Source organism: Mobula hypostoma, chromosome 13 (assembly GCF_963921235.1).
Source record: "Mobula hypostoma chromosome 13, sMobHyp1.1, whole genome shotgun sequence".
In the NCBI taxonomy this organism is placed as follows: Eukaryota; Metazoa; Chordata; class Chondrichthyes; order Myliobatiformes; family Myliobatidae; genus Mobula; species Mobula hypostoma.
The window spans coordinates 57,231,151-57,257,221 of NC_086109.1; the positions used below are offsets into that span (position 1 = coordinate 57,231,151).

At 43.0% G+C, this 26,071-nt stretch overlaps 1 protein-coding gene across 1 annotated transcript in view; it reads right to left on the bottom strand.

The window, feature by feature from the left end:
- aldh1a2 (aldehyde dehydrogenase 1 family, member A2) overlaps nt 1-26,071 on the bottom strand; it is a 115,694-nt gene that overhangs the window by 63,449 nt on the left and 26,174 nt on the right. The window contains exons 2-4 of the mRNA XM_063065738.1: nt 23,822-23,926; nt 20,911-21,051; nt 13,379-13,508 (exon numbers count right to left, since the gene is read on the bottom strand). Of these exons, the coding sequence (XP_062921808.1) occupies nt 13,379-13,508; nt 20,911-21,051; nt 23,822-23,926 (376 nt within the window). The remainder of the gene's footprint in view (nt 1-13,378; nt 13,509-20,910; nt 21,052-23,821; nt 23,927-26,071) is intronic.

A 26,071-nucleotide genomic window follows, 5' to 3' on the forward strand; every position in this document is an offset into this window, starting at 1 on the left:
GATTTTTATTATCAAAGTGAAACTGGTTGTATAACTCCAAACTCAGTGGACAGGGTAGGTATAAAAGTGGATCTGACAGATTTTTGGAAAGAGGATGATGTGTTCCAAGCGTCATGTTATTCTGCCAGCTTTCCGTCAATATGAAGTGATTTCAGATGTTTAGCACAAATGTGGCAACCATACACCAGGAATCAACTCAAGGACAAACAACTGCAATGTAGTGAAGCCCAGCACTCCAATGCTTCTGCTCATCAGATGAGGAATGAAAGACTTCCCTTTATTCTTGCTTTTGGAACATCCTGAAAGGCTTTGCACCCAATGAAGCAAAGGCATTGACGTAGGAAACATGTACACAGGAAAGTGCAGCAAACGGCAAAGTGATTATGACCGCAAAGACTATTTTGATAGAGTAACCAATATTTTCTGGGTTATTTGGAGACTGTCCTGTTCTTCTTCAATCTGGAGTCCTGGAAGTTTCCCATCCATCTAAAAGAGCAGATCAGGACTGGCTGGAAATGAGTATTAAAATCATACTGAAATGTAATAGCGTTGTGCAATTAAATTCCTGGGCATTTTTTTTCTTTCAGAAATATACTTTATTCGAAAAGATCTCATTATGTATATAATACGAAACATTCCAATCAATATGTGATTGCCACCCACAGAGTGCCAAGAGCATGTCCACGTGATATAATACGAAACATTCCAATCAATATGTGATTGCCACAGCAGAGTGCCAAGAGCACGTCACACCTGATGACTGAGACCTTTCTCCTGATCAAGGAGATCCCTGTTTTTTTATCTTTAACTCACCCACGGTACAGTTTTTAATGCCTCTGAGCCATATTCCTGGTGGCTACAAGTAATGAGAAGAGGTGGCAGAGGGATGAAAGGACCGAACAAACTAGCTTCCAGACATTGTACTTGCTTTAGCTGTGATTCAGTCTGGCCCCAGCACCAAGTTACAGATCACAACAGTCTGCAAACTGGCAGTAGGTCCAGAGAAGGAGAGCATCAGTTGTGTCACAGGGAGGCTTTGATCTCTGCGCCTCCATTGCCAGGAATCAACGGAGCAAGTGGGGGATCAGCCTTGCCTAGCTCCTGACTTGACTGGGAAGCTCTCCCATCTATTGACTAGCACTGCACTAGGGATGTCTGTGTACAATTGCAAATTCCCTCCCCAACTCTGGAAAGCTGGTCTGTGATGTGTCTCCCTGCAATATTCTATCAAAGGCCATCTCCTCATCCAAACTCATGAGGAAAGTCCCTGTCCTTGTCCAAGTCTGTTAGAGATCTTTCCACCAAGTACCATGCAGGTCTGGTCTGGTTGGATCACTTGTCCCAGAGCAGACCTGTCTCCAGTTAAACAGAACCTTGTAGACCACATCAAGCAGTGCGATGTGTTGCCATTTTCTGGTCTCCTCTCTCTCCAACCCCCAACTCTGCAGATGAGGATGATGATACCCTTCCTCATGGACTCTGACATAGTGCCAGCAGGAAATGTGGGACTGCACACTTCCAGGCCCATTCAGTCACAGTGAACCAGACAAGCATGCCCAACACGCACCACTTTCAGAGGTCCTGACCTGAAAGAATGGACCGAGCTTGTCAATGTGTCCAGAGTTAACCATTGCTCCAGACTCTCCATTCACTGTCATCTAAAAGCCTTGTGATCAAGGACAGGAATTTCCTGTCTTGGTCTTCAAGACATACAAAACAGCCTAGATCGATTTATAGATCCTTGTTAGGTCCAGCTGTGAGGAATACAATGAGTGACAGGAAACTTTATACAGTAGTCAGGGGCACAGATGGGCATTTCTGTAGTCATAAGCAAGACTCTAGAATGGTGTGTTGCCTTCATGGTGCCGGGGTCAAGGATGTCTCTGAGCAGGCACAGGACATTCTGAAATGGGAAGAAGAAGAACCAGAGATTGTGGTTCATATTGGTACTAACAGCAGGCAGGAAGAGGGATGAGGTTCTTTAATGTGAATATAGGGAGTTTAGGCAGAAGGCTGAAAAGCAGGACTTTTAGGGTTGTCACCTTAGGGTTACTCTCTGTGCCATGTGTTAGTGAGGGTACGTAGGAGGATGAGGCAAATAAATGTGTGAAGGTGGGAGGGGTTCAGCTACTAGAACAATTGGGAAGAGGTGACCTGCACAAAAGGGAAGGGTTGCAACTGAGCTGGATGGAAACCAATGTCCTTGTGAGGAGGTTTGCTGGTGCTGCTTAGGAGGGTTTAAATTATTCTGGCAAGGAAGAGGGTCCAAAGCAGTAGTTCATCAGGTGCAGAAAGTTGAAGCAAATATAGAAGTTAAAGCAAACAAGTCCAGTAGGGCAGGGACAGGACTGGGAGTGATGGTGGTCTGATAGGCCAAACTGCAGTTACTTTAATGCAAGAAGCCTGACAGGTAGGGCAGGTGAACTCAAAGCCTGGACTGGTTGTTATGGAAATATGGGTGAGGCAGCTCAATGCTCTGGGGTTTTGATGCTTCTGCCTTGACAGAGGAGGAGGTAAGAGAGGAGAGGGGGTTACTGAATAGCTTAGGAAGAACACCATGGAGGTACTTAGAGAAGATAGCCTGGAGGGAATGCCCAGCGAGTGATTTGGGTAGAATTTGGAAATAAGAAATGGAGGAGTATTTTGATGGGATTGTTCTACAGACCCGCAATAGTCAGTGGGAATTTGAGTAGCAAATATGCAAGGAGATCGCAGACTGCTGAACATGGACTGAATGGGGAAGAATTTGTTAAATATGTCACGGAATGTTTTCTGAAGTAATATATAGACAGCCATGCAGGACAGGGTTGGTTGGGGCAACACTCAACGTTCCCTTAGGAAATAAGGATGGGCAACTGATTAATGTGTCAGTGGGGGAGCATTTTGGCAGTGATGATAATTCGATTAACTTCAAGACAGTCATGGAAAAGGAAAGGTTTGGTCTTTAAGTCAAAGTCCTAAATTGAGGCAAGGTTAATTTCAATGGCATCAGAAAGAAACTATCAAATCCTGATTGGGAGAAGTCATTTGGAGGCAAGTAGGAGGTTTTTAAAAGTAAGATAAGGAGAGTTCAGGATCAGCATGGAATGAAGAGCTAGCCAAGAGTTAGGATGGCAGCTGGGATCAAGTGATTCTCATGAGGAATATAGGGGTCAAAACAGTACACATAAGAATGAAATTGGGAGGGCAAAATTGATATCTCTGACAGATGACATAAAGGAGAATCCCAAGAGATTCTATTAAGTCTATTAAAAAGGTAACTGAGGAGAGAGTAGGTGCTCTTAAGGATCAATGTGTAATGTGTTCATGGAACTACAGGAACTGGGCAAGGACTTACATTTCTCCTCAATATTTTCTGTGGAAAAGCACATGGAAGCTAGTGGGTTCAAGAGAAGGAACAGTGATATCATGAACCATTTCTACATTGCAAAGAAGGTGTTGGAGATCTTGAAACACGTAAAGTTGGATAAATCCCTGGGACCTGAACAAGTAAGTCCTAGGACATTGTTGGAGCCTCAACAGAGGAATTTGTATATACATCAGCCACAATTAAGGTACTGAAAGGCAGGAGCATTGCCAATGTGCCTTTATTTAAGAAGAGCAGCAGAGATAAGCCAGGGAACACAGAGCAGTGAGCTTTATATGAGAAAGGTATCGGAAGGAATTCTGAAGCATAGAACTTACTTGCATTTGGAAAGGCACAGACTGATTAGAAATAGTGTGGCTTTGTGCTTAGGAAATTATATCTCAGGAATCTGAATGAACTTCTGGAAGAGATGACCAAGAGGATTGACGTGGGCTGGGTGGTAGAGTTTGTCAATGTGGACTTTAGGAAGACCTTTGATAACATCATATATGGTGGAATAGTCCAGAGGTTAGATCCAGGGTGAGCCAGCAAACTGAATACAAAATTGGCTTGGTGGTAGGAAGCAGAGAGAGGTAGTGGAGGGTTGTTTTCCAGATTGGAGGCCTGTGACCAGCAAAGTGCTGCAGGGATCATTACTGGTCCACTGTTGTTTGTCATATATTAATGATTTTTGATGAGAATGTAAATGGCACAGTTAGTAAGTTTGCAGGTGACACCAAAATTAGTGGTGCAGTGGACAGTGAAGAAGGTAGTCCAAGATTACAACAGGACATTGATCATCCAAGGAAGGAAGCAAGGAACTGCATCTAGAATTTCACTGAGACAAGTGCAAAGTGATGCATTTTGAGATGTTAAACACAGTGAGTAGCAGTGCCTTGGGGAACGTTTTCGAACCAGAGAGATCTAGGGGTACAAGTACATAGTACCCTGAAAGTGGAAACAGTGGTATACAGGGTGATGAGGAATGTATCAGCTGAGGCAGTGAGTACAAGAGTTGAAATATCACATTGCAGTTGTACAAACATTGGTAGGGCCACTCTTGGAACACTGTAGGCAGTTCCGGTTACCACACTATACAATGGATGTGATAAGCTGGGTAAGGTGCCAAAAAGTTTCATGAGAATGTTCTCTAATTTGGGAAGGCTTGGGTTATCAGGAGAGCCTGGATTGGTGATTTCTGTTTTCCCTGGCGTGAGGAAGGATGAGAAGTAATCTGATAGAAGTATATGGACAGTTTCTCATGCGAGGGAAATGGGAACTAGAAGGCATGGGTTTAAGGTAGCAAGGCGGAAGTATAAACGCGATCTGAGCAGTGAACTTCTCACACAAAGGTTAGCTGGTATCTGGAATGAGCTGCCAGAGGTGGTTGTGGTGGAGGCAGGAACAGTAAGACATGTAGCAGGCATCTGACTGGTACTAGAGGGAATTGAAGAAGGAAAACGGAACTAATATAGCTTGACTTGATGGTCACCATAGACATGGTAGACCATAAGGCAAGTTTCTATGCAGTACGACTCTATAACTCTAATATACTGAGCTATCTTGTTTAAGGGTGTTGATCTCAGAAAAAGAAGTGTGAACAGGCCTCATCCTGTTCCATGGATCGAAAGATGATTTTGAAAACTCTCAGACAAAGAGTGGAGCTGCTCTCCACGTCCCTACAGACCACAGTAGAAACAGATGCCGCACACTTTGCAGGAGTTGCTGTGCCTCCCTCTGACACTCTCTTGCTTTCAGAACATTCCTGAGAGTGAAGAATCTTTTGATATTCTCATTGATTCCTTCCACCAAGGAGAGTTCTCATAGTTCTCTAACAATCCCTTGCATGTGCTGATGTTGTCTGGGGTTTCATGTTCATGTTCAGCTTCCGTATCCCACAGCTTTGCATCTTTTACACTTCCAGTTAAGAGTTTGGACATAGCATTAAGTTTGTTGTTGTCTCTGCCGATTGTGATTATTCAGTGGAGGCCACTGGTCAGAATGAGTCATTGTGTGCAGCAGAGGGATCTACTAGCCAACAGCCAACCTTTCATTTCTCAGAGTGGAGACATAGATGGCGATGAGACAGAGTGAAGCAATCTTGTACATTGTGTTTGCCACAAGGGACAACCTCAAGTTCTTTCTCTGCGAAGACAGAGAAACAGTCACCATTGGCTCCAAACTTAACTGACTGCCCATGGTTGCTGAAGCCAGTGTGTACACTCCTGGACAAGGTAATCTAAAGTTATTACATATCCCAATGTTCTTTTTACATAGTGCACATTAGTTGATGCAATCTTTAAACCTATTTTTAATGTTAAAACACACTGTCTAGAGCCACATCACCATCAATTCCTCTCTTCAAGTACACCCGTTGTATATGCAATGTCCTGGTTAAGATTTCTTTTGCTATGCTGTAAGGCATTTTCTTTTAGAAGTTTTCTGCAATAGCTATGTCTCCAGTAAGAGTGTTTTGGCTTCAGCTAAAGATAAGGAGCCATGATGTCCAACTTAGGAATGCTATGTCAGCAAATCAGGGTTGTCTTGGTACATGGTGTAACTTTCTGCCCAATGGATGTGAGGGAAGATTCTAGAGAGCTGGGTGGGATCAGATTTCTGAAGAACTGTAGTCTGGTGAGAGAGCTGCATTTGTGAAGTTCTCGCCCGGAGATTGGATGTTGTGAGAATGTTGTTTAAGGATTGAGTAAGCAGTTGATTTGTGTGTTTAAGCCAGTGTCTGTAAAAAGTAAGGTGCATCATAATTAAGGTACTTTATTATGGATGCTGTGGGAATTAAAGTTTGGTGTGATAAGAAGAGGATATCCATAGGTAATGCTTGCGTTCTGAGCGAGGAAGATATTCAAATTCCCAAAGAACTGCTACTTAGAGTGCTGAATTCTGTAAAATATTGGGGAAAATTGCACTAATTGAATGGTGTTTTGACCAATCAGCTGGTAAGGATGTCACGTTAGTCCAGACTACCAGTGACATGACTGGAGTTGTGCTGCCTGATAAGATAAGGGCGTTTGAAGAGGACTGTCCATATTTTTAGAGAAGGGGCAAATGTAGCTGAGGGCAAAGAATTTAAAGACAAGTTGTTCTTGTTTCTGTGAAGTAAAGGAAAGGAGTTGTCTGATGTGAAAAGTCTAATAAATCCTTCAGCAGTTGATTTAAATTCTGAGCTGGTTTCAACTATTACATCACTGGTTGATAAATGCCAAAATGTACCTGCAGAGAGCCGAAGATATCATAGGCTGAAGGTGTTCGCTGGAGTCAAGCCCACTCCTGAAGTGGAAGAACCACCTGAGGTTTGGGCTGAGCAGATATCTCAGTTACTGGATGAATGGCAGTGCTCAGATACGTATTATCAAGATACAGAGGCTGGTAGAGAGCTTAAAGAGTCCTTTGGCTGATATAGTGAGGTCGCTAAAGGCAGAAATCCAATTAGCCACATCAACCAATTATCTGCAAGCTCTGGAAGATGCTTTTGGCACCACTGAAGGTTCAGCTGATCTCACGATGAAGTTTAGGCACATACTCGAAGAGGAAGGAAAGAAGCTGTTGGAGAAGCTGCTGCACTGTTTGTGCCACAAAAGGGGCATTCAACTATCTGGGAGAAATCGTTTGAGGGTGGAGCAAATGGTGAAGGGCATGCTGTCACATGACGTTATTGCACTGTGTATTCGAATGCCCCACAAGGTGCACCCTCCTCTATCTTCTACCGAGTTACTCAGAGAAATTAGAGAAGAGGAAAACATGATTGAGAAGTGGAACATTTCCAAAAGCCGAGAAATGTCTTCGGTGGTAGTCCCTGCTGCCGAAGCGACCCCAGCGACAGAGCTTTTGAAGAAAAAAGTGAAAAGCCTTGGAGCTGAGCTGACTCAGTGAACGCGGCTAACGTTTCAGCAATACGTGACACGTCTGATGGAAATCTGACCCACCTGTGGACCTGCTAAGCAGAGGAATGCTGCTGAAAAGGGTCTTTTGACGAGGCAAGTGACCAGCATTTTCTGTTACAACTGTGGAGAAGATAGACATTTCAAACAAGACTGTGAAGGACAGGCAAATCTTCGAAGGTAAGTCAGCAGTTAATCAAACCGAGAAGAAAAGATGAAAAACTTTGGAGGGGCCCAGTAAAGGAATGGGCTGGCATCTTGGAAAGAACACATTCCAGTCAGTGTATCAAGGGAAATACTAAAGTGCAAAACTCTATTTCTGAAGGTTTAGTGGGGACAAGCTCGGATGTATCCACACAGATTGAAGATATTTATGCTAGAACCATACTTGATACAGCTTCTCAAGTTACTTTACAACACATAAAAGTTGCTGGTGAACGCAGCAAGCCAGGCAGCATCTCTAGGAAGAGGTGCAGTCGACGTTTCGAGCCGAGACTTTTCGTCAGGACTAACTGAAAGAAGAGCTAGTAAGAGATTTGAAAGTGGGAGGGGGAGGGGGGGATCCAAAATGATAGGAGAAGACAGGAGCGGGAGGGATGGAGCCAAGAGCTGGACAGGTCATTGGCAGAAGGTATATGAGAGGATCATGAGACAGGAGGCCCAGGGAGAAGGAAAGGGGGGGGAAGCCCACAGGATGGGCAAGGGGTATAGTGAAAGAGACAGAGGGAGAAAAAGGAGAGAGAGAAAGATAATGTATGTATACAAATAAATAACGGATGGGGTACGAGGGAGGAGGTGGAGCATTAGCGGAAGTTAGAGAAGTCAATGTTCGTGCCATCAGTTTGGAGGCTACCCAGACAGAATATAAGGTGCTGTTCCTCCATCCTGAGTGTGGCTTCATCTTGACAGTAGAGGAGGCTGTGGATAGACATATCAGAATGGGAATGGGACGTGGAATTAAAATGTGTGGCCACTGGGAGATCCTGCTTTCTCTGGCGGACAGAGCGTAGGTGTTCAGCAAAGCGGTCTCCCAGTCTGCGTCGGGTCTCGCCAATATATAGAAGGCCACATCGGGAGCATCGGACGCAGTATATCACCCCAGCCGACTCACAGGTGAAGTGTCGCCTCACCTGGAAGGATTGTCTGGGGCCCTGAATGCTGGTGAGGAAGGAAGTGTAAGGGCATGTGTAGCACTTGTTCTGCTTACAAGGATAAGTGCCAAGAGGGAGATCAGTGGGGAGGGATGGGGGGGACGAATGGACAACGGAGTTGCGTAGGGAGCGATCCCTGCGGAAAGCGGAGGCGGGGGAGGAAAAGATGTGCTTAGTGATGGGATCTCGTTGGAGGGTGGCGGAAGTTACGGAGAATTATATGTTGGACCCAGAGGCTGGTGGGGTGGTAGGTGATGACAAGGGGAGCCCTATTCCTAGTGGGGTGGCGGGAGGATGAGTTGAGAACAGATGTGCGTGAAATGGGGGAGATGTGTTTGAGAGCAGAGTCGATGGTGGAGGAAGGGAAGCCCCTTTCTTTAAAAAAAGAGGACATCTCCCTCGTCCTGGAATGAAAAGCCTCATCCTGAGAGCAGATGTGGTGGAGACAGATGAATTGTGAGAAGGGGATCTCGTTTTTGCAAGAGACAGGGTGAGAAGAGGAATAGTCCAGATAGCTGTGAGAGTCAGTAGGCTTATAGTAGACATCAGTAGATAAGCTGTCTCCAGAGACAAAGACAGAAAGATCTAGAAAGGGGAGGGAGGTGTCAGAATGGACCAGGCAAACTTGAGGGCAGGGTGAAGTTGGAGGCAAAGTTGATGAAGTCAACGAGCTCAGCATGCGTGCAGGAAGCAGCGCCAATGCAGTCGTCGATGTAGCGAAGGAAAAGTGGGGAAAGATAACAGACTAGGTTTGGAACTTAGATTGTTCCACAAAGCCAACAAAAAGGCAGGCATAGCTAGGACCCATACGGGTGCCCATAGCTACACCTTTAGTTTGGAGGAAGTGGGAGGAGCAAAAGGAGAAATTATTAAGAGTAAGGACTAATTCCGCTAGATGGAGCAGAGTGGTGGTAGAGGGGAACTGGTTAGGTCTGGAATCCAAAAAGAAGCGGAGAGCTTTGAGACCTTCCTGATGGGGGATAGAAGTATATAAGGACTGGACATCCATGGTGAAAATAAAGCGGTGGGGGCCAGGGAACTTAAAATCATAGAAAAGTTTCAGAGCGTGAGAAGTGTCACGAACATAGGTAGGAAGGGATTGAACAAGGGGGGATAAAATAGTGTCAAGGTATGCAGAAATGAGTTCGGTGGGGCAGGAGCAAGCTGAGACAATAGGTCTGCCAGGTCAGGCAGGTTTCTGGATCTTGGGTAGGAGGTAGAAATGGGAAGTGCGGGGTGTAGGAACTATAAGGTTGGTAGCAGTGGATGGGAGATCCCCTGAGCGGATAAAGCCGGTGATGGTGTGGGAGAGAATGGCCTGATGCTCCTTAGTGGGGTCACGATCAAGGGGTAAATAAGAGGAGGTATCTGCGAGTTGACGTTGTGCCTCAGCAAGGTAGAGGTCAGTACGCCAGACTACAACAGCACCCCCGTTATTGGCGGGTTTTATAGTAAGGATAGGATTAAAGCGGAGGGAGTGGAGAGCAGAGCGATCGGAAGGAGTGAGGTTGGAATGGGAACAAGGTGCGGTGAAATCGAGACGGTTGATGTCCCGTCGGCAGTTAGCGATAAAGAGATCCAGAGCAGGTAGGAGACCAGAGCAGGGTGTCCATGAAGAGGAGGAGGGTTGAAGATGCAGATCCTTTTGCAACCGGTAGTTGATGCATTTACCAATGATGCCACTTAAAGCTCTAGAAATTTGGGTGCTCAGTACTAATGATTACCTGTATGATGGTTACTTGTCGGTGAAACTGGAGTTTTCAGAAGCAGATGTTGGAGTAGCTTAGACCATTGATACACTAGTATTCATCTGCCCAGATCCAGTTGAAAAAAAAGTGAAGCTTGCATTCTTGTGGGAACAAATACTCCCAGTGTGAGAAGGCTCATGGGAGCATGCAAGAAGAGAAATGGAGAGAATCTTTCGAAAATCTTGTCCATTCACCTGGTGTTCAGAGCTGCTTTCAAGAAGATGCAAGTTTCTCCTAAGGAACTGTGTGATACACCTAGTCTAAAACCGTCACATTATGTCCTGGAGGAGTAGCTGATGTGATAGAAAACACCCATTCTAGGAGAGGCCTCACCAGTTAGCATCAGCTGAGGCTGAGGTGTTCAGCAGCACCTGCTTAAACTAAGCTCCAATATAATTGGGGATGGAGCTGAGTTCAGTCAGATGGCAGGGGAACCTGCGTTGCTGGAAGGTACGAGTGATAGACGGGGAGGCATCCCCTAGTGGACAGGAATGGTCTTAAGAAGTGGCTGAAGCTGAAGAAGTTGAAGATGAGATAAGGAGGCTCAGAGAGTAAGGAAACCCCCAACAGAGTGGCATATGGTGCACCAGGAAAACAGTGTGTTGCATCCATCCCAATAGTGAAATACATTACTTTACTTTACAAGTGGATTGGGGCTCCTGAAATCACAAAATTCATTTGAATACTGTGTTATTAATAATAGTTTAATAAGTTCCTAAGTCATGAGGACATGACTATTTTTGGTTTGGTAATGCCCTGGTTAAGATTTCCATTGCTATGCTGTGAGGTAATTTCTTTTAGCAGTTTTCTGCAATAGTCATGTCTCCAGTAAGAGTGTTTTGACTTCAGCTAAAGATAAGGAGTCATGATGTCCAACTTAGGAATGCTATGTCAGCAAATTGGGGTTGTCTTGGTATGTACATGGTGTAATTTTTTGCCCAGTGGGACGCAAGGGAAGATTCTAGAGAACTGGGTAGGATCAGATTTCTGAAGGACTGTAGTCAGGTTTGGGGTCTTTTGTTGGGAGTTGCAGAGCAGGTCACAAGGGAAGATGCCACAGAATGCTATTCGAAGGAGAGACCCCATTGTAAGAAGTGCTTTGTGCAGACGAATGGCTCCAAGGAGGAAGTGCTAATACTCCTGAGAGAGCCAGTTTGTTCAAAATAGTAATCGAGGGAAGTTCAAACTGTGGCTGGTGTCTTTTAAGTTCAGCGCCTGAGTAAAGCGAAGTACCTGACCAATTCCAAAGAGAGCTCCAGCGTTTATGTGTACCTTGGATTGGTTTAACCGTAAAGGGCCCGTTTAGTTTTCTTTTCTTTTTCTCTAACTATTTGTTAAAGTTGAAAGTGGTAAATACACTTCCTTAGTCATGTTATGTCAGTTTAGGATCTGTCATTTCCTGGTGAGTGATAACAGTGCATGGGACAGTATTTACAAAGCATTTGCTACAACCAATGTCTCCAAGTCAGAACATCCTAACTTCCCTGTTTGGTGAAACCCCAGATCATACCAACCCTAGATATACATTGCTTATGAAAGGGGGTCTTCTCACTGCTGAGTCATGTGGCTGAGTCAGAGTTAGCTAACAAGCCAAGTTTGTATACAAGCCTGGTGACACGGTGGCATATATATGACCTGTTGCAACTACTTGGCAATTTTTATTTATTTACTGGCATACAGTGCGGGGAATGCTCATTTGGTCCTTCAAGCAATCCCACAATGTAATCCTAGTCTATGATGGGACAATTTACAGTGACCAACTACCCACCTACTGGTACATCTTTGGACTGTGGGAGGAAACTGGAGCATCTGGAGGAAACCCGCGTGGTCACAGGGAGAACGTAGAAACTCCTTAGAGGCAATGGTAGGAATTGAACCCAGGTTGTTGGTATTGTAAGGTGTAGTGTTTAATACTATGTTACCATGCCACTCTGGAGTGCCTTCTAGAGTATTAGCCTGAATCTCAGATCTAAGCATTTGAGTCATTCTTGAACCTTTCACTGACCATGTGACTTCATCTGCTAAATGCACACCAAATTCCATGGTCTATATCAATTTTAATAATGGTACTAGTTTAGGCTCCAACTTGTAAATTGTCCAATAATTTGTCTGCAAGTTTCACACATCAGGGTGAATAATGTCTATACATGAGGATATTAACTAGATTATCCACATTTCAAGGCTTGCAGCTATAAAGAAATTTTCAAGGGTCATCAATCCTTCTATGCCAAATCATCAGTAACTGCTGGTATACGTACTTGCACAGTTGGATGCATAAATGCAAAAGTCATTGTCAGTGAAACTCAGACCTTTCACAGGATGGGCTGTTGATCACTCATCACAAGTGTAGCTAAGGTTGAAATGCTGTTGTTCCTGCCACTCCTTGTGGAGCATCGGATGGCAATCCTGCCACTTCTTTAGCACATCTGTCTGCTTTTTACGAGACCCAGTTGCTAGCTCAGAGCTCAACCCAGCACGGATGGAAAGCGTACAAGGAGACGGCTGGATTCGAACTAGGGTCCACTTGCCTTGAAGCCTGGTACTGATGCCACTGCTCCATTGGCCAGCTGAACTTTGAATTAGTGGCTTATTATCAACACCAATCTTTTTATGTGCAATTCACAATGCAAAATTGTTGACAATATTAAACACTGTAGAATGTGAGGCAATTCACTTTTGATGTGTTGTCATAACCAGTACTAATCATCTTCCTTAACCATGAAACAGTATTTAAAAATCAGACTGCTAGTCATTTACTCCACAATAAAAATCATAGTATTTTAAAATGATAACTTCTGAATTTAAATTGTTCTCCTAAATTTGGCTAATGACATGTTAGCTGTAGTTTAGTCCTTGTGTAAGGCCCAATCTTTATGTTGCTTTGTTAAATAACTCAGGAGTTAACAACAATCCATCGTTATTTTAATTTCCTAGACTTTTGACTGATCTGATTAGCTGCTCAGCCCTCTGATGACTTCAGTACTCCCACGATCCCAGAACTAAATGAAACGGATTGAAAGTCACATCAGAGTGGGGAAGTCTTTGGCACAGACTGGGCTACACTTTATGGGCATTTTTCTTTCTCTGAGGTCAGTTACAAGCATTAAAATCTTCACCACAGACTCCAAAATCCAGGTCATTAATTATTCATTGACTCTAATTGCAGCTCTAGGTTTTTTTATGTATACATTGCTCTAATCTCAAGCAAAGTAGTTTTAAAAAAAAGCTTCAACATACCGACTGGAATTGTCTTCCCGTGAATCTTGTCAGTCCAACCAGCAAAGTATCTGAGTGTTTTTATGACTCCCTGTAGGTCCACATAATAAGCCTGGAGAAATGGTTTTCCACTATCTAGAGATTCAAGTGTCTGCAAAGAACATAAGGCAAATCAGTGAGAGAATAAATCAAGCCACAGACAGAATGTGAGACTACAGCCATGCCTTTCACAATATTAATCACTTGGAGGTCTATAATGGTCTCTCATGGTCTGTGTACACAACTTTACTGAACTGGACTTCAGCCACATCATTCATGATTGACAAAGTGATGAGTGTGTTATTGTGATTAGGATCGTACTCAGGGAAGACTGACATTTAGGGGTTTCATTTCCTCTGGTGGGACTCTGGTTAATGTGTTCACAGGACATTTTCCAGCACATTAAACCAACGCACTAGCAAAGCCTGCCTGAATGCATTACCAGGTTGCTACCAGAGGAAATGGAGCTCTCACTGGGCTTGTAGCAGGTGCATTACTATTTGGAGAATTAGGAGAACAATTTATTAAACTGCAGGAACAAGCAGAAAAATAATACAATGTAGGCTGATATCAGTTCTTCATTAAAGGAGTGGACCTTTGGGTGGAGTGGACGAAACAAACTCTCTTACATCAGGCAAAAAGCAGCTGGATACTATCATGCAAGGGTCCTGGGGAATAGATAAGCTGGTATAGATCATCTGGCCTTCCCAGAGGCATCTGCAGGAATTTAGATGAAACTGTTTTGAGAAGGGTGCATAAAATGCAGAAACATGTGTTCTTAACATGTCAAGTGATTACAACTGTGGGTGTGTACACTGCACTGCCCACTCCGCATTACTTAGCCCTCCCTCCTGCACATGCTTTCTCGTTTTCCTCATCAGTATCTACCTTGTATTTTTAAGGATTTATACATCGCTGTTTCAAGGAAGGTTTACAGATACAATCCAGTTTGGTGCAATATTATTCACTAAACATATTAATAATTTAGATGTTTCACACAAACTGCATTTGAATATCCTCATTAATAATTGTTACATAAATCTCTGTGAAATGGGCAAACAGACAAAGGAGTATCACAAATTTGCTAATAAATGAGTATGCCACTTTACTCCCCATATATCTTTCAGTAGTTTATATTTAAAGATATAAAGAAATTCCTCCAGTCAAGTGCCAAGCACTTTAGTCAGCTATTGATGTCATTGTATGGATATTATTCCAATTCAAACCTTACACAAGGGAGGTGGGGGGGGGGGGGGAACCTCGGAAAACAGTACCAGTTTTATAAGATTTATATTAAGTTAAACACAGATATTCCATGATAATAAATTGTGTTAATATTTTAGAAATAATTTGACATTATTTTCAAAAGCAATGTCAATCATTTGCTTGAGAACAAGTATTGAAAGCCATGATGTTAAAAGGTAAGGTCATGGTCATTGGAATATATTCCTCAAGTACATGTTGAGAGGAAAAGGTTATAAGAAAGTTCTGATGAAATGTAATTGACTTGAGAAGTTAAAACAGGTTTTTCTCTCTCCAGAATCTGCCTGTCCTGTTAAGCATTTCCACTATTTTCCATTGTATCGTCATGTAGTGATACTTCATGGAAACATTCAGTCCATGAAGTCCACACCCACCAATCACTCATTTCCAAGTTCAAAGTAAATTTATGATCAAAGTACATATATGTCACCAGATACTACCCTGAGATTCATTTACTTGTGGGAATTAACAATAAATACAAAGAAACACAACAGAATCAATAAAAAACCGCACACAACAAAGACGGATAAAATCAATGTGCAAAAGACAACAAACTGCAAATACAAAAAGAGATAAATTAAGTAAAAAGTAATAATAAATGAATAAATAAATAAATAGATAGATAGATAGATAAATAAATAAACAAGCAATAAATATAATGAGCACATGAGTCCTTGAAAGTGAGTCTTTAGGTTGTGTTGGGGTGAGTAAAATTGAGTGAAGTTATCCCCTCTGCTTCAAGATCCTGATGGTTGAGGGGCAAAACTGTTCCTGAACCTGGTGGTGTGGCACTTGAAGCTCCTGTACCTCCTTCCTGATGGCAACAACGAGAAGAGAGCATGACCTCGATGATGGATGCTGCTTCTTCTGGCAACGTTCATTGTAGATGTGCTCAATGGTGGGACTAGGCAAAATCCACTACATTTTATAGGCTTTTCCATTCAAAGACATTGGTGTTGCCACACCAGACCATGATGCAACTGGTCAGTCTACTCCCCATTGCCCAAATATAGAAGTTTGTCAAAGTTTTAAATGACATATTTAACCTTCACAAACTTCTAAGAAAGTTGAGATACTGCAGTGCCTTCTTGATAATAGCACTTAGATGCCAGACCCTGGACAGATCCTCTGAAATGATAATGCCAAGGAATTTAAAGTTGCTGACTTTCTCCACCTCTGATCCGCTGATGAGGACTGGCTCATGAGCCACCAGTTTCATCCTCCTGTAGTCAGCGATCAGCTCTTTGGTTTTGCCGACAATGAGCGAGGGGTTGTTGTGACACCACTCAGTCTCCCTCCTATATGGTGATTTGTCACCTCTTTTGATTCAGCCAACAGTGGTGTCATCAGTTAACTTAAATATAGCATTAGAGATCTACTTAGCCTCCCAATTATATGTATAAAATGAATAAAGCAGGGAGCTAAGCACACAGCCTTATGATGCACCTATGCCAATGGTGATTGTGGAGGATCACAAAGACCAGAAAATCTGCAGATGCTGGAAATTCAAAGCAACACACACAAAATGCTGGAGAAACTCAACAGGCCAGTCAGCATCTATGGAGAAAAGTACGGTCGATAATTTGGGCTGAGATCCTTCATCATGACTGGAAAGGAAGAGGGAAGGAGTCAGACTAAGAAGGTGGGAGGAGGGGAGGAAGAAGTACTAGGTGGCAGGTGATAGGTGAAACCGGGAGAGGAAGAAGGGTGAAGTAAAGAGCTGGGAAGTTGATTGATGAAAGAGATAAAGGGCTGGAGAAGGGGGAATCTAATAAGAGAGGACAGAAGACCATGGAAGAAAGAGGGAGGTGATGAGCAGGTGAGGAGATAAATTGAGAGAGGGAAACAGGAATGGAGAATGGTGAGAGAGAGGGAGAGGACAATTACTGGAAGTTCGAGAATCAATGTTCATGCCATTCCATCTAAGGTGTTGTTCCTCCAACCTGAGTGTGCCCTCAAAGTGGCAGTACAGAAGGCCATGGACTGACATGTCAGAATGGGAATGGGAAGCAGAATTCAAATGGATGGTCACTGGGAAATCCCATTTTTTGTGGCGGACAGAGCCAAGGTGCTCAACAAAACGGTCTCCCAATCTATGCTGGGCCTCACCGATGTTCAGGAGGTCACACAGGGAGCAGCAGATACAACAGATGATCCCAACACACTTGCAGCTGAAGTGTTGCCTCGACTAGAAGGACTGTTTGGAGCCCTGAATGGCAGAGAGAGAGGAGGTGTAAGGGCTTGTTTCGCTTGCCAGGACAAGTGCCAGGAGGGAGATCTGTGGGGAGGGATGATTGGACAAGGGAGTCACATAAGGAACATTCCGTATGGAAAGCAGAAAGTGGTGGGGAGGGAAAGATGTTCTTGATGATGGGATTCTATTGGAGATGGCAGAAGTTGTGAAGAATTATATGCTTGACGCTGAGGCTAGTGGGGTGGTAGGTGAGGAAGTGGACTAAGTAAATTTAAGGGCAGGGTGGAAGTTGAAGACAAAATTGATGAAATCAACAAGCTCATAATGGGTGATGAAGCAGTCGATGTAGTGTAGGAAGATATGTAAAGCGATGCTGGTGTAAGCTTGGAACATGGACTGTACCATGTAGCCTTTGAAAAGATAGGCATGGCTGGGACTCATGTGAGTGTCCATGGCTCTTCTTTAGTTTGAAGGAAGTGGGAGGAACCCAAGGAGAAATTGTTGAGGGTGATTGTGGAGAAGATGTTGCTGCCAATCCGAACTGACTGGGGTCTTCAAGTGACGATCCATTTGCGGAGGTGTTGACAGCTAAGTATAGGAGCTTATTGATTAGTTTTGAGGGATGATAGTGTTCAATACAGAGTTGTGGTCAGTGAAGAGTATCTTGATGTATGTACCTTCACTTTCCAGATGTGCCAGGGTTGAGTGAAAAGTCACTGAAATGGCACCTACTGTTGACTTGTTATGTTGGTAGGCAAATTAGAGTGGATTCAAGTTGCTCCTCAGACAGGAGTTGATATGCTTCATCACCAAACTCTCAAAGAGCTTCATTACCATGGATATAGGTGCGACTGGATGATAGTCATTAAGGCAGGTTACCACGTTCTTCCTGTGCACTGCTATAATTGAAGCCTGTTTACAGCAGTTGGGTACCACAGACCGCTGAAGCGAGAGGCTAAAGATACCAGTCAACACTCCAATTGATTAGCACAGGTCTCTAGTACTTGGCCAGGTACCCTGCCTTGGCCAGATACTTACCGTAGATTCACCTTCCTGAAGGATGATCTCACTTTGGCCTCAGACTGAGATCATAGGGTTCTTGGGACAGTGGGAGATTGTGAAGGTGCCTCCATGTTTGGACAGTCAAAGCAAGCATAAAAGACATTGAGCTCATCCGGGAGTGAAACTTTGTTGTCACTTATGTATGTCGCTTGGTTTTACTTTATTGAAGGCGATAGCATTCAGCTGTTGAGCATTCTTCAGTGATTTAAATTTGGTCTGGAATTACCACTTTCCATGTGAGATGGTTTTCTGGAGGACATAGCTGGACCTCTTATATTTTACTTGATTGCCAGACCTGAATACCACTGATCTGGCCCTCAGTAGATTTTGTCTCTTTGTTCATTCCGGGTTTCTGGTTGAGGAAGACCCTGAATGATTTTATGGGGACACACTTGTCCACGGCTAACTTCATAAAGTCTGTGACAATCGTGACATATTTATTCAGATCCTCTGATGTGGCCCAGTCCACCAATGAAACAAACCTGTTGTCTTCCTCCTGTGACCACCATTTCATTGTCCTTACCTCTAGTAGCTTGCTCTTTAGCCGCTGTCTGTATGTAGGTAGGAGGACAAACAGATGATCAGATTTCCTGAAATGCATTCTAGCTATGGAATGGTAGGCATTGCTAATTGTGGTGTAACAGTGGTCGAGTGTGTTGGGACCCCTGGTGCTGCAGGTGATATGTTGATGATAATTGGACAGAGGTTTCTTCAAGCCAGATTGAAGCCCCCAGCAATGATTTGAAAGGCGTTGTTGAAAGCAGCTCCTTGTTTTCCAATTATGGTATTCAATGCGTTGATTGCTTGCTTAATTTTGGCCTTTGGTGGTGTGTACAGGTAAACTGTGGCCAGGATCAAGGAAGAGAATAAATTGGACAGATACATGGATGGGGGGTGTATGGAGGGATATGGTCCGTGTGCAGATCAGTGGGACTAGGCAGAAAATGGTTCGGCACAGCCAAGAAGGGCCAAAAGGCCTGTTTATGTGCTGTAGTTTCTATGGTTTCTATGGTTTCTATGGAGAACTCTCTCATTAAGTAGAATGAACAGCACTCAATCGTTAGATATTCCAGGTTGGGAGAATGGGAGTGTGACAAGACTGCTACATCCGAGCACCATGAAGAGTTCATCATGAAACACAAACACCTACTTCTTGTTTTCCCCAAACGTTCTATAGTTCAATCTATCTGGAAGATCAAGAATCCCTCAGGCTGGACCACCATGTCCAGTGTGTCTGAGTGAGACATGTCTCCATGATATAGAGAACACAGCAATCCCTCGTTTCTCTCCAATAGAGAAATTGCCCTTAGGTCCTCAAACTTGTACTCCAGTGAATGTACATTTGCTGACAAGAAAAGGTTTTACACTCCACTGCTTTAATCTGGCTTGAAGTCCTCCCCACCGATCTCTCTTCCAGCCATAAAAGGTGTTGACCACTTAAAGGTGCTGTACCTGCATTCCTAAAAGTTAAGTTCGCCAAGTCCTTCAGAAGATCATGAACTCACTAGCTCATTTAGATGGTTCGAAAGTATATTTCTTAAAGAAACTTACAGACAGCAGGTTGCAGTGTTAGTAGTTCACAAGAAGTATATCTAGACGTTTTGTGAGCTGCCTGCAAAATGTCACCACATATCATCAGCACCATCTTGGAAACACTAATCTTATACTAATTCTGCATTAATCCCATTCTTAATTGTCCCCACATTTTCTGTGTTATAGACTTTCTCACTGCAGTCTCAAATGAGGGGTGAGCAAAGATATAATGGTGTTAAACAGCGACTGCTTTGCTTGTAACTTTGGAAACCACTCTATTTCTATCCTTGCTATCTCTTCTTTTCCCTTTTCAAGGTTCTTTTGAAGATCCTGGCCTGGAGTTGCACTCAGACTTCGGTTCTTTGCGAGAATGGGACCTGCTTGCAGGGCCTCATGACCGACCACTTTTTCATATCCCAAGGACACGGCCTGGAAGACTAGCGCGCCTTCAGGGTGCCAGATTTTCGTGGTGCTGAAAACGGGCTGATTCAAGGCCGGTGCCCCTGACTGAGGCGTTGCAGGAGAGCACAGAACATCGGGAGCAGTGGGTTAGCTACCGTGGGCTGTATGTCCAGAGACCTGAGCCTTTCTGGGGCCGACTCTCCGGGCACAAAGCTCAGAAAGAGCAAAGCAACAGACTTTTAACATTGTAAATCAGCGAGTTGTTTATTATGTCTCCCCTGTCGCTGTGAAATGGGGACACCCCTTTTTCCCTCATTAGGGAGAGAGAGAGCCTGTGGTATGTCGAATACTGGGTGAACAAGTACTGCAAGTCTGTGTCTTTATTAATGCTTTGCTGCACGCTTGAGTGCTTGGTGGGGGGCACCAATGCTTTTTTGCTGGGGAGGGGTTCATTGCCTTGCTGCTGCTTTTGCGTGGGAGGGGGGAAGCTGGGGGGCTTTCGGGTTCTAAGGTTTAACTGTCATTCATTCTTTGAGGCACTCCTCTGTTTTCGTGAATGGTTGCGAAAAAAAGCATTTCAGGATGTGTATTGTACTGTATACATTTCTCTGACATTAAATGTACCTATTAATTCCTGTTGAAAATGCAAGATAACCCCTGAACTTTCAACTTTACTTGCCATCGGTTTATATTGAGGTGAGAGACTCATATCACCGGTGAGTTCTCAGGCTAAACCCAGTTGTACTTCTCAGTGCTTTTATACAAAGATTCTCGACAATGTATTTGAATTCATAGGGTTAACTCTTCTTATTTAGGTATTTTTTCTAAATTTGAGTTTCGTGTACCTGCATTACATTGCATTGATTGGCATGGGGTTTGCCTTCTTTAGGAACATGTCCTGAAAGTACACTGTTCTCAGATAAGTGATCTTATTGTTGGCTTCAATTTTAAGCTGCATTGTTCTGCTTATTTCCTCAGTGGGAATTAAATGCCCTCTCTGCTCCTCCACACCATGGCAATTGGGTAATAAACCAGGAAAGAGATGTGCTTGGCTACTCACTGCAAGCTGAGGTCGATCGTGCTCCACCAGATCTGCCAATTTGTCGATCAGCCGTCCCCTCTCTGATGCATCCATCCTCCTCCACACAGATCCCGGGGAGAAAGCAAGGCGTGCAGCCTTAACTGCCTTGTCCACATCAGCCTATGCAAAGAACATACAAAGAATTTCAAATTCTTTATGCTTAACAACAAATTCAGTATGGAAGTGCATGTGTCTCTATATACGGTGTACTTTTAAACTCAATACACACTGAGTGCAAACATTTTGCAATATGTATGAAAATAACCTTCTAAACATCACTGACTGTTGCCTCACTATTCAGATATAATGGACAAGAGTTTCCCTTTTCCTGTCAGTTTTTAACCAATGTAATTCTGTACAGTTGCAGGGAGACAACAGCGTTCACAGGCTTCCCAAAACTTCCGCTGACGGACCAGTCTAGTTAATTTAACCTGAAGAAAGAATGCTCACAGATCAAAGTGTAACTATGTGTTAGTTTCCTTTTTAATTGAATGTATTTAAATGTTCTTCTTTTCCATTGTTTCCTCGAATAAAAGGATTTTTAAAAGAGCTTTTTTTAATAGTATTCGGGCCAGAACCTTCCTGATGAAGGGTTCCAGCCCGAAACGTTGACTGATCGTTTCCACGGATGCTGCCCGACTTGCTGAGTTCCTCCAGCGTGTTGTGAGTGTTGCTTTGACCCCAGCATCTGCAGAGTATTTTGTTTTTAATAGTATTCTTAGTTTACAACAGTTGTTGAATATTTGTGAAGGTCAGAGATATTCACAAATTTTGACAGCTGGTAAGAGTAAGGAAAAGGCTGAACCAGCTCACAAGACGATTCTGGGATGGGGTTGCCACTTTCAATTTGAAACACCCTGTACTTCATACCTCCACTGATCAGCTGATAACCATGTTCTGAGTGAAAGTCTGGCTCCAAGGAGTGGACACCAGGTGAGAGCAGGTTACGTGAGTGGGGAGACCACCTGTCAGAGGACAGGCCAGCAATACTATGGGATACCTAACTGTACCTTGAAGCAAAAATACAGCCATCATGTCAATGTTGTAACCTTATGACTATCATGCACAGCAATCTATCTCCTTACCCAATAAAATTATAAGAAATCAGAGAGATGTAGAAGCCAACGAGCTGAATTGCAGTCATATTTGATTAAAAAAAGAGAAATAATGAGAAATAGGACATGAATGAATGGAGAAAAAGAGCCAACAAGAAGAAAGTAAACAAACTGTTGATATGAGCAGGCATGCAGGGAGGACATTGTAACTCAGCATGTTTGTGGATCATAGTTTATGACAAGTACACTTGTATGACAACCGTATGTATGACTTTTACCTAAGTTCATCATGCTCAGGATCTGAGTTCTTGGCCTTCTATCATCAATGGAACAAGACAATTGACTAATAGGGGCAATTAGTATCAACCTACAATAGACCCAGAGATGGCAAAATAAAAAAGCTTAGATTTGGAAGGCATTTGGATCCAAATGCTTCAGTCTCCCAAACTAACTACATTTACAGGCTCATATTTCACAATAACGCCAGAATTTATTTTCAAGAAGTTGATTTTCTTACTTGCATCATTAGGAAAAGGATTGTTTACCAACACTAATATGAATGTAACTAGCAACATGTGTCAAAGAATGCCAAAGCAGAGAAAACAATTACCTTCTAGAGTAATTGTTGTGAGTGTTGCTTTGACCCCAGCATCTGCAGATTATTTTGTATTTAACACCTTCCCTGTGACTCTATAGATTCAAGTTTCCATTCCTGGGTTACACATGTTGTAAGTTAATAAGATTCCTATAATTGTTATTAGCAGCCCTAATTGGTGGAAGTAAGTTTAATTAACATGAACAGCACAATGTAGTTTTGTGGAGAGGATTGTGACAGGACTTCCATGTTTCCAGCAAGATTAACAGAGGTTAATCACTCAGTACTTACAGAGAATCAGACCTCAATGCACATCTCATCTACACATCAACTACAAAACAATGACGTCCTAAAAATAACTGTATTAGTACTTTAATTTACCAATAGTTTTCGGGCACATTCTAACCTTTGCATACTAAAATGACTAAACATAATGTTTCCATACACTATAATACAACATGCACAGAAATAATTTGCTTCTGAACAAAATTACAAAGTAATACTTGCTGATATAAATTATAAATTTCATTGGCTTAATTTTTTACAAAGCAAATTATTCTCTAATTCTGGCCGTGTTACGAAATTAATGGATCTTAAATGAGGATGATTTGACCAAACGAATTTGGAACAATCGTTGATGCAATTGATACATAATGATGCGATCATGAAGAAGACATGGCCAGTGACTATACTCCATCAGGAATTTGAGGAAATGTGGCATGTGACAACGGTCTCTAGCAAATTTCTACATAGTACCATGGAGGAGCATGCTGACTGGTTGCCCCACTGCCTGGTATGGAGGCTCCAATTAAAAGGATCAAAGAAAAGCTGCAGAGAGTTCTACACTCAGTCAGCTCCTTCATGGGCACTAGCCTCCCCACCATCGAGGACACCTTCAAAAGGTGATGCCACAAGAAGGTGGCATCCATCATAAAGGATCCTCACCATCCAGAGCATGTCTTCTTCTCCTTACTGCCATTACAGAGGAGGTGTAGGAGTCTGAAGATGCACACTCATTATTTTAGGAAGCGCGTCTCCCCTCCACCATCAAATTTCTGAATGGTCCATAGACCCAAGAACATTACCTCATTATTTACTCTCTTTCTACATTATTTGTTTATTTATTATAACTTACAGTGTTTTATGCCTTGCACTGTACTAGCTGCCACAAAACCATGAATTGAACAACATACATCAGTGGTAATACACCTGATTCTGACATTGTGAAAGGAGAGATTACCTTATCGGCTTCTTGAACATCACAGATTTTCTCTCCAGTAGATGGGTTATAGGTTTGCAACGTCTTTCCACTTGCTGAATGATGCCACTCATTGTTAATAAAAAGCTGGTGAGACAAGTAGCAAGAAAAGTCAGTAAAGAGACTACTCTCTCAGGCGACCAGAGCATAGTATTTTTACTGTTGTCGCACATGTGAGAAATAGATGCCGTTCTCCTGATCTTCAAAATATCTGACTGCCATTAATAAAATTCATCATTAATCTCCAGCAATTATTGAACCATAGTATGATACAGTAAAACAGTAAGCCATTTCCATCCTGATATCTATAATCACTTCCTTCCCAGAATTGCTCACAATATTTCAGTTGGAGCCTAATTTGTATTTCATAAGGATAATTTTTTCCCTCCTCTGCACTTCTATTTGAAACAATCCTCCTTTCACTAGACTACCCTTGGGTCCCAGTATGATTGGTCAAAATTGTCCTCTTGGATAATTATATTGCTGAGTTCCTGTATCATTTTCAGACATTGAGAAATTAACTTCATAGCCAAGACTAGACCATTATTTATATGGTTTTTTCACTTGGACACATTAAGAACTTTTACTCCTACACATCAATTTCACGTTTCTGCTATCCATTGACCCATCGAGCCCCTTCCTGTTCTGATCACTGTATGACATCTTGAAAATTCTACCACAGGTACCTTCTGTATCATTTTATCAAAGGGTATGATCAAAATGAAGATTTATTTAACTGTTAACCCAGAGATTTATAGTTTAGAGTGGGGTGGTCAGAGGGTAAGTTGGCTAATGTCACAAAAACAAGTAGGAGAATTTGTTATGTTGAGGATATTTTACTTCTTCAACTGGTTACGAATAGGTTGAGTGAGTAGAAACAATTTGGAAAATAGACTTTGATGTTCGGAAGTGTAAAGCTATGTACTTTGGCGAAAGGAATCTGAAGGCAGACTATTATCTAACTGGAGAAAGACCGCGGGTGTGCCAAGTACAGAAGGATCTAGGTGTTCTTATACACAAATCATAAAAGTAATTAGCCGGTAGGTGCAGCAAGTGAGTATGGAAAGGAAATGGCACGTTGGTCTTAATAGGTCCGCCCAGTTTAGGGAAGTACGACTCACGCACAGACTGTACGTCAAGCAAGGGTTTGAAAGAGCAGTGGCATAGATTTTCTGATTGCTGTAGGACTTCAGGCATGTTCTGTCACCCGGGAACTTGGTTCATGTCTTCATTTCCCACTTGTGACCTGTTGAGGTTATGAATGGTTCACAGGAACAGAACCCTGTTGTAATCTGGTGAGGGCCTGTATAGTAAGAGGTTTAGGAGTCAGAAATAGACAAATATTGCTACAGGAGTACTGAGTACTGGTGAGGCCACACCTCGAGTACTGAGCACACATTTAGTTCCCCTATTTACTGGGTTGGGAGGCAGTGCAGACAAAATTCACCTGGCTATTGCCTGCGAGGGGAGGGTTGTCCTGTTACAAGCAACTGAGGAAATTAGATGTTTAATCTCTGGAGTTTGGAAAGATGAGGATCAATATCTTACTGAGACACATAAGAATCTCAGAGGTGTGACAGAAGAGATGTCAAGATGCTCCCACTTCTGGGAGGGCATCAAAACAATATGGTTACATGGTGGGTGGGTGGGGAGGGGGTGTTGTTGCTTAAAACTGACCTGTGCAGGAACCTCTTCTCAGAGAGGCTGGTGAATCTCTGGAATTCTCTGCCCCAGAGATAGTAAAAACTGGATCATGGGGTGGTGGGAGAGGAAATAGATATAGTTTTGAAAGATCCAGGAACTAAGGAACATGTGGAATTGGATTGTGTGTTGCTTTATTTTCCAGCTTCTGCCATCTCTTATATCTCTTGTGAGCATTTGGGAGACCGATCCTCCTGATCAGATGACACAAGAGATTTTGCAGATGCTGGAAATTTTAAGCAACGCATTGATCGTGTGGATAGTCAGAGGCTTTTCCCCAGGGCTGAAATGGCTAGCACGAGAGGGCATAGTTTTAAGGTGCTTGGAAGCAGGTACAGAGGAGATGTCAAGGGTAAGTTTTTTTACACAGAGAGTGGTGAGTGTGTGGAATGGGCTGCCGGTGACGGTGGTGGAGGCGGATGAGATAGGGTCTTTTACGAGACTCCTGGACAGATGCTGTAGGTTTTCTATGGTTCACACACAATGTTGGGGGCACTTTGGAAATCGGCAGCAGCTATGGAGGGAAATCAA